The 22,652-nt window shown below is 43.0% G+C and overlaps 1 protein-coding gene and 1 pseudogene across 5 annotated transcripts in view; one reads left to right on the top strand and one right to left on the bottom strand.

Annotated features, from left to right (window-relative positions):
- Positions 1-22,652, bottom strand: part of STON2 (stonin 2) — a 147,719-nt gene that overhangs the window by 110,381 nt on the left and 14,686 nt on the right. For 2 of the 5 annotated variants that reach the window (XR_004525009.2, XM_019919776.3), the window contains exons 2-3: positions 2,721-3,007; positions 640-924 (exon numbers count right to left, since the gene is read on the bottom strand). Coding sequence is in view for 4 of the 5 variants with exons in the window: in XM_019919776.3 (XP_019775335.2) it covers positions 640-924; positions 2,721-2,808 (373 nt within the window). In the remaining variant the exon portion in view is untranslated. Of the gene's footprint in view, positions 1-639; positions 925-2,720; positions 3,008-13,439; positions 13,572-22,652 lie in introns of those variants that run through there. The other 3 variants (XM_019919782.3, XM_019919788.3, XM_019919796.3) reach the window with 3 other exon arrangements.
- LOC117311021 (core histone macro-H2A.1-like) lies at positions 13,510-15,241 on the top strand (annotated as a pseudogene).

Here is a 22,652-nt window from a genome sequence, read left to right as displayed (position 1 = left end):
AAGTTTGTAGTAATTTGTTACAGCAGCAAATAGAAAACTAATACAGTCCCAAAGGTTATCCCAATCACCCTTGGTATGCTTCAGTGCACAATAAAATAAGTAGCCAGGTCACCAGGCTAGGAACTAATCATTCCCTTGGCTTCACTCAGCTTCCCAGTGCAGCTTCTGGCCATTTAAATGCCACAAAGTAAGAGACTGACCATTAATGACAGTTCCCACCCCTGAAGATTTGGATTCTAAAGGTCTGGGACACAAGAACATCTATGTATAACTGGTGACTCTATTAGAGATGGTTGGTGGTCCACACTTTGAGAAACATTCATTTTACTCACAGGAGCTTACAATTTAGGTGCTAAGTAAATAGAATTCTAGTCCATAATAGATGAATAAATATGCATACTTCCAAAGAGAAATTAACAGCCAGGGCAAGGGTAAAAGGCTGGAAATGGCCCAGAACACATAAATCCTTCCACATGCTTATGTTAATAAAAACGTGTCACAGAATTAAGCCAGATGAGATCTCTGTCTGCTCCCTCCAGTGCTTCAGGGCTCTGGAGCAGACAAAACAGAGTGCTGGCAGCCCTGCAGACCTCTCACGAAAAAGCGTCCCTGGTGAGCACAGCCCCCCACCTGTCCTACCTGTCCCACCTGCTTCTTTATGAGGTGGTAATGTGCTGGCCCAGGGCGTGTCATCTTCAAACTGAACCCAGCTGCTGATGGCTGAAGCCAGGTCAGGTGGAGGCTGCTCAGGGCTCAGGGGAGGGGAGGCCGCTTCAGAGATGAGGCCCATCTTTTCAGAAGAGTCATCGTGCTCTGAGGGGGAAAGGTCCTGAGAGCCTCCATCCACCACACGGTTCTCCCCAGAAGAGATCTCGGACTGGTCTGAGGAAGACGATGGTCCTGGGAGGTGCTCTTCAGTGCCTCCTGAAACAGATACCAGAAACTACCATCACATCATGCGAGGAAGGCCACTCTTCAGAACTGTCTTGTGGAGGAAAAACAAAGGACAGGCAAGCAGTGATCAAAGGACTCACCATTACAGGGTGTGAGGGCAGACAAACAGCCATGCCCACCTGCCTCTATGCTTAAAGAGTGTTTACCTTAAAATGTATAAAAACTATACCCTAGGATGTCCATAGCAGTCTCCATGCAGGCTGAGACTGGGAGTCTTGTTCACTATTCTTATCCTACCATCTACTCCAGTGCTTAGGGGTCACAAACAAAATTCCTACAGAGGCCGAGCAACAGATAGAACTAGGTCGAATTAGAAAAGCGAAAGGCAATGGGGAATGGTGGAGACTGTGGCTCAACAGGAGAGCTTCTGTCTGGACTAAAAACATTCAAATTCAAACTCTGCGCAGTCCAAACAACACACATCTGCGGGCCACCATGTGCAAACCCTGCACTAATGACCAGCTAAATATGGCACAGAGGCCCTTCCTCTAGCTTTTGTATCACTGCATTGGTCCTGGAACATTTAATAGCCTTCAAAAATTTGTTTTTAAATAACAGAACTAGATCCCAATTGTGGTGGTGATTACACAAATCTATGTGTGTTAAAATCCATCAACTGTAGACCAAAAATGGTCAATTTTACTGTAGGAAAATGTTTAAAAAATAAAAGTACTGATGTGAAACTCCTTTCTCCCATCACTAGCCAAACAAACAGGTCTACCTGAATGTAATTATTTAGATAAGCGCTGTCCTAAAAAAGTTAAAGGTGGGCCATATATGAATTTTAAATTTTCTAGTAGCCACATTTTAAAACTAAAAAGAAACAGGCAGAACTACTTTTAATAATACGTATTTCATCTCAGCGTGTTGAAAATGTGTAACATCAACATGTAATTGATAAAAAGCTGTTAATAACACATTTAACTTTTACTAGGTCCTCGAAATTCAGTGTGGGTATTTCACATTTATAGCGCATCTCAATTCAGACGAGCCACATTTCAAAGACTCGACAGCCACATGGCTACCGTATTGGACAGCACACCTGTAAACTCGCACTTTCCAGGTGCTGTAAACGAAGCTGGGACGATTTCAGGTGGCAGTAGCAGCGGCCGTGGAACAGAAGCAGCTGAGGTGGTTCTGTAAATAGCTCCCGCATCCCACCTTGACCTTCATCCCTGAGCACAGTTCCCCAGAAGTCAATCTAGCCACCTTCATCATGATCACGGGTGACAATTATGAGCCCTTTCCATGTGCCAGTCACTGCTGTAAGTACTTTACATGTTAATTCATTTAATCCTCACAAGCACCCTGAGGTAGGTACTGTGATTACCCCTACTGCACAGATGAACCACCACCCAGGGAGGTTAAATCAATTATCCACCCAAGGACACATCACTCATCCATAATGGAGCCAGGATTTGAGCCCAAGGGATCTGGCTCCAGCTCCTGTCACTCTTGACAATTATGCTTTAAAAACCGAGACCATCCGAATTGCTGTTGGGAATAATAACCGAAAAGACTGAGCATAAAGTACTTTGGAAATAGGAAGTTAATGTTCATTGGAAGAAAGCAGCCAATACTTTTGGTGTTTCCTGGTCCTTGTTTGGGGCCCTAGGTTCTAAGATGTTTCCTCCAGGCTTCTAAGTGGAAGAATCTGGACCTGAAGAAAGTGACAAACTGGCAAAAGAATGATGAAATAGAAGCCATAACAAGCAGGTGTGGTTCTTTGTTAATCTTTTCACTTAGGCGATGGAAGTTCTCCTTACCCTCAGAAGGGACAGGAAAGAGCGGCTCCTCATTGAAAGAGACCCACTCCGACTGGTGGGTAGCGATCACATGGTCCAAGGTCGTCATGCTAGGAAGGTGCTGGTCATCTTCACACTGCTGGCCTCAGGCAGACCCCAGAGCAATGCCTGGGGTGGGGTGGGGTGGGGGTCTGGTAGCACAGTGGACTTGGGCCTGGGGTCTGTTATGGGGGGTCTCGCGGAGAGTGGCACTCAGAACGTAGACAGATTAGCCTCTCTTGCCTTTGGTTAATCTGCCAAGTGGAAATCTGTTTAAAAAATAAAAAGTAAAAGGGATAACCATCACATTATAACCAATCCACTCAAGTCTTGAGCTTTCAACACTGCCCACAAGGAGGTCTGAGTCGTTTCCAACCTATTTAGCTTTCTCTATCCCTGTCTTGCCTTCACTTCTCTTACAGAAATATCTGCTTTTAGCATCAAGATCTCTGTATGTGCCTTCAAATCAGACATAAATAATCACACAGATTTTAGCAATTAGATTCTCCAATTTTCCCAGTTACTATATTTTGGAAATACTTTTATCTATAAGGCCATCATTGTAGAACAAATATTAAAATTTTTCAAAGTGCTTTCACTTTCCTTTACCAGATGGCAAAATAAAAGCATGTTCTTTCCTATTAAATCAGTGTGGTTTTTTGCCTTAGGCAGGTAGCTCTTTGCAAGCCTGATTTAAATCTTTGGCAGAAACCCAACCATCTCCAGATGGTATCTCCAAGCATGATTTACCAATCAAGAAAAACAGAAAAGGAGTCATCTTATTCATTTGGAGTAAGGGGGTAGGGCATATTTACTTTAGTGGAAAATGTGAGTTAAAGAAACACATTTTCACTCTAGGACAGTTTGAATTAGTATGTAAAAGTCTAGCCTTTACTCACATTGCAATTATGTTCCATGTAAGGATCTTAATAGACTCATAATATTGCTTGTACAATTAATGTCTTTTTACAACTGGCACCTAACTCTTGATCTTATAATGAATTAGTAAAATCTGAATTAATGTTTCCACATAAGAGCTACTATCCACCTTGAACAGCATCAGTTCGTATTAACTGAATACTCACAATATTCACTTTAGTCTAGAATAATTTAACTTATAGCCTTCTAGCTGGTGCACAATAAAAAGAAAACATTGAAATTTTACTACAGGTTATTATCTGCAGTAAATAATCTATGCTAATGATAAAGAGAATAGAAACATTTAATAGCTTTTGTTTTGGTAATTAAAACAATTAGTTTTGTTGCATGATACTTCCTAAAAACAAGTAATGTTTCCCACAGAATCTATAATTTTCAGAAACCTATTTTCATACCATACTTTGACTGAATAGCCATTGTAGTTGGGTAAGAATTATTATAATTCTTTCACAGAGGAAGAAATCTGGGCTGAGAGGAGTTAAGTGACTTATCCAACACTTTTGCTGTTTCAAAGCCTTTGTTTGGTGCCCTAAGATTCTAAGATGTTTCTCCCAAGTTTCTAAGTGGAAGAATTCACACATCCTAGGATAGTGACAAATGGACTCTTTTTATTCCATAGTAAGAGACCACCAAAAAAATGATCAAGCAGAGGTCATAACAAGAAGGTACACACCTGCACCAAGCTAGGAAGTAACAGATGCAACACTTGAGCCCAGGTCTTCTGATGCCGAAACACTCTAATCTTTGGGTCATAGCCACGAAGAAAAATACTAGAGAATATATATAGACTACCACCAACTAAAGTACTTTACAGACATTAATGACAATGGAACCATAATGAAATGATCAGTGAAACTGCTCACTGGAAATCTGCCAGGGAATCCAAGCTGTGCGCAGAATGGAAAGTTCAGAAACCTCTCTTCCAAGTTCCTCTCCTAAGATCCTTACCAATCACAGGACCAGACATGTGCTAAAAGCCTGGAGAGTGAGTGCTCCAAACCAGATCTCACCAGAGAACCAGGCAGGGCCCACGGACCCAAAGAGCTGATTCCAGTGGGCTTCTCCCATTAAGCCTTTCTCAAGCCCGTCAAATGTTAGCATCACTCAATGTGGCAATGGCTGCAGGCCAAGAAAAGACAGTAAAATTGAAGAGTCAGATTCCCCCTCTCCCAACAACAGCAGCATGCAAACCAGTTCCAACAACCACCACAAAGCCACAATACTACAAGTCCACGTGCTGACATTTGCAGCATCATAGCTCAATGGGGAAAACATCCTGCCCATCCCATGATGATGAATCCAGCGAAATTCACGGATGAGTGTGGGTGGATGAGGGGAAGGGGAAGGAGAGAAGGAGAAGGGTGAAAATAATGGAGAAAATATCTAGAAATTTTAGAGCTCCAAGATTTTAAAGGCCAGTAGTCCAGCTCTCAAGTTTTACAGATGGAAAAAAAAAACAAAAAAACTGAGGCCTAAGGAAATCAGGCATAGTAACAACAGAGATTGAAATGGGCTCAGGAGTTCCACTGTCTGGATTTGAGTACTGTACGGTCTTTAAGCCTCAGCTCACCCTTCTGCAGCAAAACTCATGTCATAATTTTAAGGATTAAATAAGATAACATACACCAAGTGCTTAGTACTGGGACTGAAAAACCCTATGTAACAATGACGATGATCATAGCAGGTGAGCTTACAGAGGGCTTACTGAATGCCAGGCCCCAATCCAAGCTCTTTATAAATGTCAACTATGGTCATCGCTACCGTAGGTAAATGACTCACACAAAGGTACACTGTTTGCCAGTCGAAGTCTTGGGACCAGAACATAAATTGCACAAAACCACCCTGTTTCTGTCACTTACACATTCTGATTTTAGTGATTTCCCTTTTCAGTGCTTTTTAGAGCAGTTCTCCCAGATGCTAAACAGAGTCACACACTCAACTTCCTCTTTATAGATGCAAGCGCTTTCTGGCTGAGGAACCAAGACTACTACTCAGACGTATGAACAAAAGAAGAGCCCCCAAGATTTATCTACCCTTCCTCAACTTGCCCATCCCAGATCCAGACATGGCTGGTTACAGACCATGAAAAGTCTCAAGAAAGGCTGGGGGAACAAATTTATCATGGGGAACCGCCTATCATAACCCTGTGAAACGGATTCTAGGTATTTGCCATGAAACAGCTATATCCAGTGAACCCTGAGATGCCTGACCCTGAAGAGTGCTGGGCGAGCAGCTGGAAGCCCTCAGAGGAACCTGATCATTGTGAGGCTACGTTCACAACGGAATTGGTTTCTCTGGAAAAACCTCACCCCGTTTTTAGAACATGAATCATAAAGTGAGGCTTAGAATCACCACAAGCGAGCAGTGACTCACTATCAGTAGCAGTGCTGACCAAGAGACACTAAAAATCTCACTAAAGTCTCTGGGCTGCCATTCCAGAGAGAAGCTTCTTCCTCGGCTTCCCTTACACGCTAAAATGGGGCGGGGGTGGGGGTGGCGGGTGGAGAATGCAGTTGACTGATAAGATGGGAGTCCGAGAAATAGTTCTGCCTTATGCCAATCTTCTAATATGCATTCAGGAGCCCTAGGTGTCCAGAAACGTATCTGGCACCCTTGGGATACTGAGCGATCAAGCAGCTTGCAATCTAGCTGTGGAGATGAAGATGCTCAGGACAGCAAACACAACAAATCTGGGAACAACTGCTTGCTGGAAGACACACCAGAAATGCCGTGACAGTATGGTCATAGATCTGCAAGGGCTGGAACCATAAGGGACTAAGCAGGTTTTTGGATTTGAAGGACATCCTTGGTTCTGAAACACTGGAAGGGAAGAGTAAGGACATCCTTGGGACAGGGGTTAGTCTAAGTGACAATTAAGAATCAGACCTTCATGGGACTTGTTTTTGGACCAGTAAAGAGGTCAGTCTGATGACTGCTGAGGTATCTACTGGGGAAATGTGGGGAGAATGGACTGATGGACCTTAACAGCTGAGGAGAAGAGTTCAGTGGGAAATGGGAAGTTGGTGAAAGTCTACGAGCAGACAGTGACCCAAGAGATGTGCTTATGGGAGATAAACATTCCTCAGACTGTACCGAGCAGGAATTTGGTGATGGAAGCTATCAGCCACAACAGGACCCTAATGTGTCGCACAGAGCCAGGGGCCAGCATCATCAGGAACGTGTACTGGGTACTCTGTGCTGGACCCATTCTAGGACCTGACTGAGACAGCATCACTAGCCTCTAGTAGCTTACAGTAGAATGCAGGGAGGTATGACAGTGATATAATAACACAATAGGCTCTTTAACCTATTGTGACAAGTTAGCCATCAAAACAATGACAGCAACCTTATAGAGAGTTAGGGTGTTAAGAGACTACCGAAGGCTTGAGCAGTAGGTGGTCATGAGCTGCATCTTAAATGGGAAGGGAGAGCTCTGAGAAAATGAGCAGAGGGGCAAAGGCATTCGAGGAAGAAGGAGCAGAAATGGCATGTCTAGTTCACAGTGAGTTACGCTGTTTATCTGAAGAGGGTGGGAGTGAGTTGAGTGCACTGGAAAAGGAGGGGTTGGGACAGTGACAGTTCTCAATTTTAGAATGAGTTTGAACTCCTGAAACTACCCTTTCCGTTCCCACAGCCATTGCCTTGGTTCAGCCCCTCAATGTCTCTCATTCAGACAATTACTAGTCTATTACCTCTCTCCCTGCCTTCAGCATTATCCCCTCTAACCTATTATCCAAACTATTATGCCAGCGTGGTCTGCTTAAAACCTGAAGATGCCCATGCCACAGCTCTGCTTAAAAAGTCCTCAGTGGCTCCTTTCTTCCTGTGTTAGCCAGAGTCAGTTTTTGTTGTTTGCAATGAAGAACTCTGATACACGATACCCTTCCTTGACTCCCACTAATCCCACTTGTTCCTTATCCACCATGTCTTCTGTATGCTGGTAGTATCTTACCTACTCTCATTTATCAAATGATAATGAACCTGTTTGCTAATATGGCTATCATGTCAATTAGCCTGTGAGCTCCCTGAGGAAAGGGACTGGATTTTGTTCTTGTGGATATCTCCAACTCTTTGACTAGGGTCTGGCATTTAGTAAATGTTTATTGAGTAAATAGCTGAATGAATGAATGAAAGAATGGACAAATTAACTTGTTTTACCACATAGTAGGTAGCTTCTTCAGGTCTTCTGAGCTGGCAAATGTTTTAGAAAGGTTAATTTAAACACCATGTAGGACTTTCCTGGTGGTGCAGTGGTTAAGCATCCGCTTGCCAATGCAAGGGACACAGGTTTGGGCCCTGGTCCAGGAAGATCCCACATGCAGTGGAGCAACTAAGCCCATGCGCCGCAACTACTGAGTTGGCACTCTAGAGCCCGTAAGCCACAACTACTGAGCCCGTGTGCCACAACTACTGAAGCCCACACGCCTAGAGCCCATGCTCAGCAACAGGAGAAGCCACGGCAATGAGAAGCCCGCACAACGCAACAAAGAGTAGCCCCCACTCGCCACAACTAGAGAAAGCCCGCACGCAGCAACAAAGACCCAACGCAGCCAAAAATAAATAAGTACATTTTTTAAAAAAATAAAAAATAAATAAACACTATGTATAAGATAGCTTGGGAAACAACCTGGATACAGGGCAACTTGTCCATTCCCCTTTCTCTTCGATCTAACACTGTGCTATTCAATTCCAACAGCAGCCACTAGACACAGGTAACTATTAAAATGTGGTTAGTCCAAACTAAATTAAATTCTTTTATAGTTTCTATTTCTCTGCTGAGATGCCTTTATATTCACTCATTCTGACAATATTTTCCTTTAGTTCTTTGAACATATTTATAATAGTTTCTTTAAAAGCTTTGTCTGCTAAATCCAACATCTGGACCATTTGGGGATTAGTTTCTATTGACTTTTTTTTTTTTTTTTTTACTATGGGTAATATTTTCCTGTTTCTTTGCATACCTAACAATTGTTTAGGATACATGAAGACATTCTAGATTTGATCTTCCTCTGCAGAGTTGATTTTTGCCAGAAGTCAAACTGTCTGCCCACCTTGATCTTGCATAGGCTTGCATAAACTTGGTCTTCCACTTTGTTGGATGAATCTTTGCAAAGTCAAAGATGTTCCCCAACCTCCTCTAACTACCGCAGGACTCAACTTCCAAACTCAATTTCCCTTGCAATTTTTCTTGACAGCACTTGGCTCTAAGCTTTGTTAGGGTAGATTTAAAGTAGGCCTTACTCTAGGGCAAGTGTTGGCAAACTATAGCAATGAACTAAGTCTGGCCCTCTGCCTTTTTTTTTGTTTGTTTGCGGTACGCGGGCCTCTCACTGTTGTGGCCTCTCCCGTTGCGGAGCACAGGCTCCGGACGTGCAGACTCAGCGGCCATGGCTCACAGGCCCAGCCGCTCCGCGGCATGTGGGATCTTCCTGGACCGGGGCACGAACCCGCGTCCCCTGCCTCGGCAGGCGGACTCTCAACCACTGCGCCACCAGGGAAGCCCTGCCTTTTTTTGTTAAAAAAAAAAAAGTGACACTGGAACAAAACCATGCCCATTCATTTACATGTTGTCTTTGGATGCTTTTGATCTACAATAGCAGAGTTGAGTAGGTATGAGAAATATTGAATGGTTCACAGGGCTTAAAATAATTACCATCTAGCCCTTTATATTAAAAAAAAAAAAAAGAAATTTACCAACCCTGCTTGAAAGCATAGACTTTTGCCCCTAAGACACAGATTTTCTGTGTCTCTTCTGGATGCTTGGGATATTATTAAGGTGTTAAAAGGTTTTTCCACTGTTTCTGGGCTGGACCACCAGTGTCCCTTAGTATCAGCTGCTTGACCTTTAGTATCTCTGTCCAATTCTCAACCCTGGAGCCGCCATTTTTGGTAAATCTCATATAGTTTCCACCTGTTCATGGGCACTCTAGCCTGGCCAAGGACTCCCTGGGTACACCCAGAGAGTGTACCCAGGGAGTCCTCTTCCCCCCCAGCCCTATGCAACCCTCTCCTCTCTAGTGCACTGCCCTGTGGATTCTAGCTGCTTCAATTGCCCCAAACTCAGATCTGTGTTTCCTTAGTTCAGCAGGAGTGCTGTGCTCAGCTGAGACTCTAGCATACTCCGCTGCAATCAGGAAACCCTCCCCTGGAAGACAGCCAAGGTGAGCATCAGACTCACCTTATGAGTTTTCCTTCACTCAGGACGGAAATACTGTGCTTTCTGTTGACCAATACCTGAAAACAGTTACCTGATACATTTTGCCTGGTTTTGTGGTTGTTTACTGCAGAAGGACCAGTTTGTTAACCAGTTATAGCAAGAACTGAAAGTCCTCCCCTGAAACATTCCTTACTGACTTGTGCTCATTTTTAAAAAAAGAAAAAGACACTAGTGCAGATCATCTATACTAGGGTGATTTTATACTGATGTCCTGGAAATATTAATAAGAAGTTTTACAGAACATTTATAAATCATATGAGAAGGAAAGGAGGGTTTCATATAGCCATATGGATTAAATCCATCCTTTCAGAGCTGGGACAATGTTCTATTTTGTTAGGTTAGCTATGCTATAAAATATCATAAAGTAATTCTTGCTTGGTTAGAGGTTATTTAAATCTGAGAATTTAGTGATCTTCCTTCTATATCTCTTTGTCATATGTATTCAACTAGACAGTTACTTTAAAAATCTCCGCATCCACTTGTTGGGTTTTGAGGTTACTGACAAATGCTATCCAGCCTGCTATCAAGGGTTTATGCAAATACATCTTAATCTAGATCCTGGTGCCAATTCCAAACTCCAAAGTAAAGCCTCAAATTTTTCCTGGTCAAGGAAAAGCAACTAAAGGTCAAAAGGAAAACTGAGAAGAAAGGAAGAATGGGAAAAAATAAGACTGTGTGAATTCTTTGTATTTCTTTAGAACTTTCTTCTAAAATAAGACATTCAACAAACTTACACTGAGCATCTACTAAGCACTCAGAATTGTGCTCAGTACAGTCATACAAAATAATACCAAGCATGGTTTTACACTCTGCAGCCTCTGTCACAGTGGGCTACAGAAATCACAAAAGTTAGGGCTTCCCTGGTGGCGCAGTGGTTGAGAATCTGCCTGCTAATGCAAGGGACACGGGTTCGAGCCCTGGTCTGGGAGGATCCCACATGGCGCAGAGCAACTAGGCCCGTGAGCCACAACTACTGAGCCTGCGCGTCTGGAGCCTGTGCTCCGCAACAAGAGAGGCCGCCATAGTGAGAGGCCCGCACACAGCGATGAAGAGTGGCCCCCGCTTGCCACAACTAGAGAAAGCCCTCGCACAGAAACGAAGACGCAACACAGCAAAAATTAATTAATTAATAAACTCCTACCCCCAACATCTTTAAAAAAAAAAAGAAGAAGAAGAAATCACAAAAGTTTAGTCAGGAAGTTAAAGTAACAATGTTGCTTGCTTCATAAATTCTCAGAATAAGCAGAAGCCTGGAAGGCCTGATTACCCTGTGACAAAGACCTAAATCAGATTAAGGACTTGGAACACTGCTTCTTTTCCTTCTTCTTTAAAATTCTTTTCCTTTGTGAAAGAACAGAGTTCATGTTAGATAGATAATTATTCTATCATGTGATTTTTCTTCAAAATAAACAATCTTGATGGCTGTGCTATCCAACAACTTCATGGCTCCACATTCAGAGTCAAGGATCTATGTCACACTTGACTTGCAAAACAGGTTGCCTCTGATCTCGGTGCATTCCTGAGGCAGTGACCCGTAATGACATCCCTAGGTAGCTGAACAGTATGTCACATTCAGTGAATAACCCTGGTAGGAGGTCAAGCTTTAAAGTTTGTGGAATACTTTCTAGCACCTTGAACTCTTAGAAGATGGCTTACTCCATCTTGTAAACTCATCTCAGCTTACTTCAGTTTTACATCTGGAATAGAGATACTAATATCTCCCTGTATGAAAGTAGGAAGTTGGTGTGGATAATTTCCTTTCATCTATATTTTAGATGTTCTATCATGAGACTGTCAGTTTCCTAGGAGTCTATAGGAGTGTGTGGGTTCCAATGGCCATATTTCCTAAGCATAACCCTAAAACTTTCCAAGAAGCTTAACAAAATATTGTTATTATATTTCTTTGAAGCTGTCATAGATTGTAAACTGCATCTAATTTCAGAGATTATAAAATATTAAAAATTGTATATATACATACATATATTTCTTAGAATCCATGAAATACATTCTTATTTTTATACCAAATACTTACCAAAAACCACAATTAGTATATATTTCCAGGATGCAAAGAAACTCATGGGTAATTTCAATCCATTTTTATAATAACACTGAGATAAGTAAAGCAGAAATTTCTCTCACTTGATAGCTAAGGGAACTGGCTCAGAGAGGTTGCTTGACTAGTCTAAGGTCACACAGCTAAGCATGACAGAGGTGGGACAGGATTACAAGTCTCTTGACTCTAAATTCTGCATTTTTTCCACTATACCACATTCTACCTTCCAGAGAACAGGTATAACAGATATGTTAGCTACATCATCAACATCCATTTCCTCTTATCATCCAGCACTGGAGGATAGGTCATTATTGGTTGAGTCAATCACAATAATTCCTATTCCTGCTTTCCCAGCCTCCCTTGAACCTTTGGGTGGCCACTTGGCTAAGTTCCGGCCAATGAGACATAAATGGAAGTATGGTCAGAAATAAAGCTCTGAGAAGTGTTTTTTATCTATGTTCTGTTTTGCATTCCCGATGAAGATAACAGATATTACTCATGCTGTCCTAATCCTACTCATGTTCTCTTTTTTTCCTGCCTTGAATACAGTCATGATGGCTGGCTGGAGCTACTATAACCACAAGGAAAGGCTAAGAGAATCACAGAGTCATTGATCCTGATGTCATTGAGCCACTGAACCAGATCAATAATCACTCATCTCTATATATATTGTTATGTGAAAAAAAAATTTTGGTTTAAGTTATTATAATCAAGTTTTCTGATACTTACAGGCAAATGCAATTCTAATAAAATAAGAGAGAGAAATTGTGGCAAGCAAAATTCTATGATGACTCCCATAATCTCCACACCCTGGTGTTGTTACTATTGTGATTATGTCATAGTACATGGCAAAAGGGATTTTGCAGATACAATTAAGGTTACTAATCAATTGACCTTAAGATAGGGTGACTATCCATGCAAGCTTAAGCTAATCAACGAGCCCTTTAAAAGGAGAGAGTTTTCTCTGGCTGGTAGCAGAAGAGGAAGTCAGAGAGATTCAAAGTGTGAAAGGAAGGTTCCCCACTGCTGAGATGGAGGCCACAGGGCAAGGATCTGAGGGCAGCCTCTAGGAGCTGAGAGTGGTACCCAACTGAGAGCCAGAAAGATAAAGGAGACAACAATCCTACAACCACAAAAAACTGAATTCTCTCAACAAAAGTCACAAGCTTAGAGGAGATCCTGAGTTCCAGGTGAGAACACAGTGACCAACCCTTAATTTCAGCCTGTCACATACTGGGCAGATGATCCACCCAGGCTGTGCCAGTGCTACAGTTTAAAAATGGGACAAAAGATACAAGATGCGGTTAAGGTTCTCGGAAGAGAGGACGCGGTTAAGAAGGCACATCTTGGGGCCCAACCTGGACTTATTGAATCAATTCTGGGAGTGGATTTCAGGAATCTGCATTTCAGCAAGCTCTTCAGAGGAAAGGTCAAGTGAAGACAAGTGGCCATGTGCTCTATAAGAGAGCTTTTACCAGAAACTGAACTGTACCAGAACCTTGATCTTGGACTCTCCAGCCTCCAGAACTTGTGTTTACTGATCCATCTCCAGGGCCACCGCCATGTCCAGCCGGGGTGAGAAGAAGTCCGCTAAAAGTCCCAGTCCGCCAAGTCAGAAGTCATCTTCCCTGTGGGCCGGATGCTGCGGTACATCAAGAAAGGCCACCCCGAGTACAGGATCGAAGTGGGCGCGCCTGTGTACATGGCCGCCGTCCTGGAGTACCTGACAGCGGAGATTCTGGAGCTGGCTGGCAATGCAGCAAGAGACAACAAGAAGGGCCGGGTCACGCCCCGGCACATCCTGCTGGCCGTGGCCAACGATGAAGAGCTGAATCAGCTGCTAAAAGGAGTCACCATCGCCAGCGGGGGAGTGTTACCAAACATCCATCCAGAGTTGCTACCGAAGAAACAAGGATCCAAAGGGAAGTCGGAAGCCATCATCACACCACCCCCAGCCAAAAAGGCCAAGTCTCCGTCCCAGAAGAAGCCCGTGTCTAAGAAAGCAGGGGGCAAGAACAGGGCCTGGAAATCCAAGAAGCAGGGAGCAGTCAGCAAGGCAGCCAGCGCTGACAGCACGACCGAGGGCACACCCGCCGATGGCTTCACTGTGCTCTCCACCAAGAGCCTCTTCCTCGGCCAGAAGCCAAACCTTATTCACAGTGAAATCAGTAATTTAGCGGGCTTTGAGGTGGAGGCCATAATCAATCCTACCAATGCTGACATTGACCTTAAAGAGGAACTAGGAAACACGCTGGAGAAGAAGGGTGGCAAGGAGTTTGTGGAAGCTGTTCTGGAACTCCGGAAAAAGAACGGGCCCTTGGAATTAGCTGGAGCCGCTGTCAGCGCAGGCCATGGCCTGCCCGCCAAGTTTGTGATCCACTGTAACAGTCCCATCTGGGGTGCAGTGTGAGGAACTTCTGGAAAAGACACTGAAGAACTGCTTGGCCCTGGCGGATGACAAGAAGCTGAAGTCCATCGCCTTTCCATCCATCGGCAGTGGCAGAAAGGTTTTCCGAAGCAGACGGCAGCTCAGCTGAGCCTGAGGGCCATCTCCAGTTACTTCATGTCAACAACGTCCTCTTCCATCAAAACGGTGTATTTTGTGCTTTTTGACAGCAAGAGTATAGGCATCTACGTGCAGGAAATGGCCAAGCTGGTCGCCAGTTAGGCTGAGGAACTGCAGAACCAGCCCGCACCGTGCCCCCGCCTCCAATTTGAAAGAAAGAAAAGAAAAAAAAAAAAAAAAAAAAAGATTCCCTCCACTCCTAGTGGGAGGCAGGAACCCTTTCATTTTTTTCAGTTTTGCTCATCTAGGGAAAATAAGGTTTTGGTTTCCAGTTTAATTGTTTTTGACCTTCTAAAATGTTTTTACGTTAGCACTGATAGTTGACATTACTGTTGTTAAGCACTGTGTTCCAGACCGTGTCTGACTTTAGTGTAACCTAGGAGATTTTATAGTTTTATTTTAATGAACTCCTGCTTGACGCAGAGCAGCAGGGAGAGCAGTGTCTTCTACGTGGGGCAGAGTTCAGGAAGCCCATTTTGTAACCGTGTGTCGTGTGCTTTATTGTATACCCAGTGGCATTCTTTTTACTATAATGTTCCTTTTTTTCCCCTCAAGAAGAAAAATCATGAATTTGCAGCAGACTTAATTTTTGTTTACTTTTTGTCTTAATGATGGATTTGAAAATGAAAGATTTAAAAGGCAGAACAGAATCTGTTGTCCTTAATTATATTTGCAATTTGGAATTCATGGGAATTGATTTAGTAAAATGTTAAACTGTTAAAAAAAAATGGGAGAATTAATTCTAGAGCTCAGAATCTCAAGGGCCTGGGCATAGCCTTCTTTAGACAATTTCCAAACATGGATAAGGGACTGAATTTCAACAAAAATCAACTATTGCCCATAGTACGGAGTAAATTAAAAAACAATACAGTAGCAAAATACCACTAAACTTTACATGTAGCACTTTGGAACATATTACATGGATTTCTCTCTCTAGAAAGTTTAATTTCTTTTTCTGCCTTGCTTACTTAGGCCACTGCAAAATTAGCTTACCTTTCCAGAGACAAGGAGCAAAGCTGAAAGGGTGATCATTTTCAGTGCAAAATGTTAAACGACAATTTTGGGTGCCTTTCCTTTGAAAATCAGGAGGCCAACAAACATTCAACCAGTTTTCTGGAGAAGGAATGATGATATCATGCCAATGACTCTTCAATTAGGGATGTTAGCATTTTGGAAGGTGTCAGAGGTGGGATGAAGGAAGAATGAGCACAAAGGAAGGAAAGTAAAAGTAGAGCCAATTGTGGAATCACCAAGCTCTTTCTAAAAATAGGATATGTAGGTACTTCCATGGTGGTACAGTGGTTAAGAATTCACCCTCCAACACAGGGGACTTGGGTTCGATCCCTGGTCAGGGAACTAGATCCCACATGCTGCAACTAAGGAGCACACATGCCGCAACTAAGACCTGGTGCAACAAGGATAAATTAAATAAATAAAAATTAAAAATAAATGTTTCCAAAAAATCAAATAAATAAAATAGGATATGTATTAATTCATCCAACAAATTGTTAGTAAAGGCCTGTTAGATATTCGGGTTACAAAATAGATAGATACAGACCCTGCCTTCAAGGGGTTTCTATCCAAGAGGGGAAAACAGGGACGGGACAAGTCAACTATAAACAAATAAGAATCCTGCAAATCAATAAATGGTTCAGACAAGGAATAGCAAGGGATCCTATAATATATAGGGTGATAGGAGCTCTCTCTGAAGAGGTTACATTTAACTACTACCTGAAGGATGAGAAGACCCAGACCATGACAAGAAGTAGAGTGTATTCATGGTAGAAAACACCAAAGACACAAAGAGTCTGAGATGGGAAAAAATTAACAAGAAGGAAAAAAAAAAGAAAAAACTTGAACTGAGCATAGAGGGAGCAAGGAGGATGGGGCATGGGATAAGGTTGCAAAGGTAGTTCAGTTTATGAACTATGTAGATATGGGGTCTTGTGAGCCAGATTTAGATGTTTAGATTTCATTCTAAGCACAATGAAAAGCCAATGAAGGATTTAAAGCAGAGTAACAAAATTCAACTTGCCTCTTTAGAAGCTGAGTGGAGAACAGATTGGAAGAGGAAAGAAAGGAAGCAAAGAGAACAATTAGGAAGCTACTGTACTAGTTGAGACAAAAGACAATGAAACAACTAAAGTATCCATCAACAGATGAATGGATAAACAAAATGGGGTATATACATATAATGGAATATTATTCAGTCTTAAATAGGAAGGAAATTCTGACATATGCTATAACACGGATGAACCTTGAGGACATGTGCTAAGTGAAATAAGCCTGTCACAAAAGGACAAATATTATACTATTCCACTTATATGAGGTACCTAGAGTAGTTGGATTCATAGCAACAGAAAGTAGAATGGTGGCTGCCAGGGGCTGGAGTGGGGTGGGGAGAAAGGGAGCTATTATTTAATGGGTACAGAGTTTCAGTTTTGAAAGACGAAAAGTGCTCTGGAGATGGATGGTGGTGATGATTGCACAACAATGTGAATGTACCTAATTCCACAGAACAATACACTTAAAAAAGGTTAAATGATACATTTTTTGTTATATATATTTTAACACTATGACGCTCCAGCCAAGCCCTAGGACCCTGTGACTCCAAATGGACAGAAAAGAGAAGGGAGCCCAAGTTCGGGAGAGCTGCCATGCTCTGTCCCTCAATACAAGGGCATGTAGGAGCCAGAGGTCCTGGACCAAGCAGGCCACTCTATAGCTAGCTGCTTAGAAAAAGGTTGGAAATGCGGCTTTTCTCTATGAGATTCTTTGAATCTCAGGCTTGGGTGGAAAAAATGAAAATGCTGCTAAACAACTCAGTAAATACAGAAACAAATGTCCTTGGTGATAACTCTATCAGCAGGAGAGGCGCAAGTACCAGGCATTCCATAACAAGGGCAGGACTTTCCTGAAACCACAGACAATTTTACAATTTTGAATAATTATTAAGCGAGATAATGTGGGTGAGAGTGCTCTGTAGACTGCAGAGCATGATTCAAAAAGTAAGCTCTGCATATTTTTGTCAATCAAGGAGAATGTGGAAAGGGATAGGGGCCCAGAAAACAAAGTCTGGTGCTTTGCAGACTCTCCTGGGGCCACCAACCATTCCTCCCCATGGTTGGTCAGGGAAGCAAAGGCACAGGGAAGGGAGCAGCTGCAGTGCCTCTTGCTTTCTAACAGTGATGCCCACGGCCCTATCTCCTACCTCCTTGCCCTGGACCCAAGGACTACGTATGTGCAGGCTCACCTTTGTCATCTCACAGATCATCTCCTTTGTTCCTCCCACCATCCTTCTGAGGTAGGTACTCTTAGTACTAATCAAAAAATTTCATTTTTGAGGTGACAAAGCTGAGTAAAGAGAAGTTAAGTAACTCACTCAAGGCCAGAGAGCTAGTAAATGGCAGTGCTGGGATCCCAACCAAAACTGCTCTGACTTTGTAGACTTTTCTCAAACAATTCACAGACTCATTCAACCAACCAACCAACAAGAAATAAGAGCTTAAAATGTTAGACTTTCCTGGCAGTGCAGTGGTTAAGAATCCGCCTGCCAATGCAGGGTACACAGGTCGAGCCCTGGTCCGGGAAGATTCCACATGCCGCGGAGCAACTAAGCTCTTGCATCACAACTACTGAGCCTGCGCTCTAGAGCCCGCGAGCCACAACTACTGAGCCCGTGTGCCACAGCTACTGAAGCCCACGTGCCTAGAGCCCGTGCTCCGTAACAAGAGAAGCCACTGCAATGAGAAGCCCACGCACCGCAACGAAGAGTAGGCCCCACTCACCACAACTAGAGAAAGCCCGCGCACAGCAACGATGACCCAACACAGCCAAAAACAACACAAATAAATACATATTTTTTTAAAAAAAGCTTACTATGTTCCAAGTCCTGACTCTGTGCTAGACGTTAGGTATAGAGAAGTAGATAATACAGAATCCAGAAAGGTCAATTAGCCAATGGCCTCATACTCACAAAGGACTTTAAATACTAATAAAAATGAAAGCACATGTTTCTTCACAGAAATACAGTGAAAGGATTGAAAGATGTGCCTCCAACCTTAAATACATGTCCCATTACCAAACCACCCTTCACAGAGAGTTTAATGAGTATCATTTATAGCTCCTATAGTTACCTTGTATGTAGCAAAATTATATTACAATGTGGGTTTCTATGTGTATGAGTATACATTGAACCTTTGAATTTCGTTCATGCAAATATACAAAAAAGGTCCTAATACTTTTCTAACCCTGTCTTAGAAGTTTTTCAGTCTTTACTGAGAACCTCAGAAACAGGAAGGAATATTGGTCTTTCTCCCCTATGTCAAAGAGGTCCTGAACTTGAAATAACCCAGGGGTTACTATGGAGGACCACCAAAGGTCACAGGAGTGGGATGCGGTCACCCAGGGAGGCTTCTTGCAAGAGGCTATACCTAGCCTGGGTTTTAGGAAAATGAACAGCACAAGCTCTGCAGTCAGGCAGGCCAGGTCCCCCTGTCCTTAACTGTAAACATGGGCATGTCTCAAACTCTCTAAACCTGAATTTCACCTAGTATTGATAGTTTCCGAGATTCCTGTAAGGATGAAAGAAGATGCTGCATGTCAGACTTTCAGCACAGTGAATACTATAAGTGCTCCATTAATGTTACGTAGCACCGTTATTATTTCCACTAATAAAGGGTGAGTAGGAGAAACAAGGCACGAACTTGCTGATTTCATTCCTGTGGTCCTGACATTCAGGAAGTGAAAGTGGAGGAAGGGGGAAATCTTAGAAATTTGGGGAAAAAAGGAAGTAGTGGTGTGAGTTTCAGCCTGAGACAGGAAACAGCCTGCTCAGCTGGATGTGGGCCACTCGTTGGCCTGGAAAGGTCTAGTGAAAGAAGGTACCATAGGCAGGACACCACGTTGGGCGGCTTTGGGACCTCATTTATGCGGTCACCTATGTGAGTGGTGTCTATGCAGTGTGAATCGCACAACCTGTGTAGCAGAAGGCAGCAACCTTCCCAGATGGGCGCTCGAAGGGTCCCTGAACAGAAGACTCCGCTGCGAGAGACACCAGGCAGGGTGTTCCGCTGCTGGTGTGTCCAGATCAGCTGGGCTGTCTCAGTTCATGGCGGGGCAGCAGTATTACCCGCACTGCCACCAACCTCTTTGGACCTTATGCAAACCCTACTTAAAGGAGTCCAGCTGGGACAATAGAATGTGGGATTATTGCAATTTACAGCACAGCTACAGGAACACGGAACTTTCATTTCAGAAGCTCCGGCCAATGGTCCCTATACCAAGAATAGCAAGGATTAGAGGAAATAGAGCTCTAGGCCATAGATCTCAAGCTCGATGGGTGGCTCTATAATAAAGTGAGCTCAATATGGATTTGTGTAGAAAAACACAGAGCTTTATTCCCCCCAGGTAGATGACAAAGAGGAAAACTATATCCCTATCCTTCTTTTGTGGAAATGAAACTTTCCTCCTGGGCTGAACTGCCAACTCCTCTTTAGTCTTTCTACTGCCGTGTTCAGCATCCCTACTGCCCAGAAGCCCTCCCCAGCACTCCATCCCCTCCCAAATAACACTCCCACAGCGCAGTGCTGCACAACTCTGGGTGGCGCCATTCACGCACGAAGCAATGGGGACCCTGCCCCTTATCTGACTGCTGCCCTACGGGTGTAAATTCCAGCAGCCCTGAAATAGCACACGCCCTCCCACCTCAACATCCACACTTTAGAAAAAGAAAGGAAATGTCGAATGTTCAGGAGGAAACCTCCACTGGGAAAGAAGATGAAAGTAACTGGCTATGGCCATAAGAATCCTTGGGCTTATTCTTCACTCACCAGTGAAGCAACAGTGATAGGAAATAATAATTAAGCCTGGGTAATCAGGAGAATGGCAGCTGAACTGAGGGCAGAGAAGGTCCCAGTAAATAGCCTAGGGAAATTAGGAGTGTGGAATTAATTGGGACTGGGGGTGGGAAATGAGGTAATTTAGGATACGTTGAGATTCAAGGATTGTGAAACCAGAAGGTAGGTGTAGAAGATGTAGATTTGGGGCCTAGAGAAAAATCAGGGGTAAAAAGTTAGATTTTAGAGTCATTTTAAAAATGAAGATATATGAAGCCAAGGGAGTGAATAGGTTATCAATGGAGGAAGTAAAAAGACAAAAAAGACGTCTGACTCTTGGATTGTGTGGTGAGAGGAAGTAAAGTGGGGGCGGGGGGTGCAGAGTGTCCGTCAGATGGTTAGAGAAAAAACAGAGGCCTCTAGGATCATGAAGACAAGAGAGAATTTTCAAGGTAAGTTTCTCTAGTGTTAAATGCTGTAAAGAGACATTTATGGGGCATGGATGGTCACTGTTGACCCTTAAGAAAGTTAACTGGAGTGGTGGCTCCTTGAGGGATGGTCCATGCCCTTTCTCACAGTACTGCCAAAGCTCCAGGCCGGCTACACAGAAGGAAAGCAACAAGCATTTGTGGAATAAAGTAAGGCAGCTAGACTGGAAGCCCGATTGCAAGGAGTTAATAATATACCACGATCGGACTTCCCTGGTGGCACAGTGGTTAAGAATCTACCTGCCAATGCAAGGGACATGGATTCATGCCCTGGCCCGGGAAGATCCCACATGCCGCGGAGCAACTAAGCCCATGCGCCACAACTACTGAGCCTGTGCTTTAGAGCCCACGAACCACAACCACCGAGCCCGAGTGCCACAACTACTGCAGCCCACGTGCCTACAACCTGTGCTCCACAACAAGAGAAGCCACCGCCATGAGAAGCCCGCGCACCACAACGAAGAGTAGCCCCAGCTCACCGCAACTAGAGAAAGCCCGCATGCAGCAACGAAGACCCAACACAGCCAAAAATAAATAAATAAATAAATATTTTAAAATAATAATAATAATAATATACCATGATCACAGTTTAAAGTTTTACGACTCTTAATAGAGCTTTTGTAAAAAGAAGGCAAAAAATATCAGCGTACACATTGTTAATCCCGATTACAAGCATCTATGGAGGAAGTACTTTTCTATTTACTTGGCACAAACTGAAACTTGCCTTGGGGAGGGGGAAGCTCTTTCCTGGGATCTTCCCTGGCATGAATTCTCTGAATGACCATAACAAAATTGAAAAACTTTTCCGCTTTAGTTTCCACAAATTTATTAATTGGGGATTGATATAAATTTATTGAAAATACCTAGAAGGTGAGAAACAGACTTAACTGGTCTCAGACTCTATGTGGTTCTCACATGTTCTCCAACAAAATATCTAGCAGGTAAATACTACTTCCATGGAAGCTTTTTACCAGGCCCTCCCACCTGTTTTAGCAAGATTAAAACTAGGACTGAGACTTACCAAGAAAACACCTCTTAAAAACCCAATAAAACCTAAGAACTACAAAATCTCACCTTAAATTTGTTTTCTATATAGAGATGAACACTCTCTTATTCTCAAGTTGTATTTTAAAAATAGATAGTAACTATAGCAAATATCTTTTGACTGCTTACTCTGTAAGACACTGTGCTGAGGGCCTTACATGCATAATCTTATCTAGGCTTTACACAGTTTATAACAGTGCTATTATTAATGTCTACTTTTCAGATAAGAAAACCAAGGCTTGGATCTTTCTCAAGGCCACACAAGTAGTAACTGGAGCTAGACTTTAAACCCAGAATATATCACAATCCTCATAAGGATCAATTTTCATAGATGTATAATATTCCACGGCATCACTGACATTTAAAGATACATGTTTGTTTGTTTTTTTAATTAGAAAGATATCTTCAAATAAGAAATCATGGAACAGATGGCCAGCCTGCACAGGAATGAGGTCACAGGTTCCAAATGATGGATCTTGTTCTACTAATGAACCCATCTTCCCAGTTCCCCTAAATGAGGGGGTCCAATGCAGCATGGACAAGGAAGGATAAAGGGTACATAACTGCAGGCTCAGACTCCCAGCTAAGGCATGACAGATCCATACACTAGAGACCACCTGGCCTGTGGTGTTCCTTTCTCTTCTACCTTTATTGGCCCATTTTTCTAGAGAAATGGAGGTAGTTTGAATGTATGTTAGGCTGGATTCCTCAGAAAATAAGAGCCTGAGACCAAGCTTCTATGCCAGGGCTTTAGAGCAATCCCAGGGAAG

Source organism: Tursiops truncatus, chromosome 2 (assembly GCF_011762595.2).
Source record: "Tursiops truncatus isolate mTurTru1 chromosome 2, mTurTru1.mat.Y, whole genome shotgun sequence".
NCBI classification, from domain to species: Eukaryota; Metazoa; Chordata; class Mammalia; order Artiodactyla; family Delphinidae; genus Tursiops; species Tursiops truncatus.
Note: the sequence above shows the minus strand (reverse complement) of the source record. Positions and strands in the feature narration are given on the sequence as shown.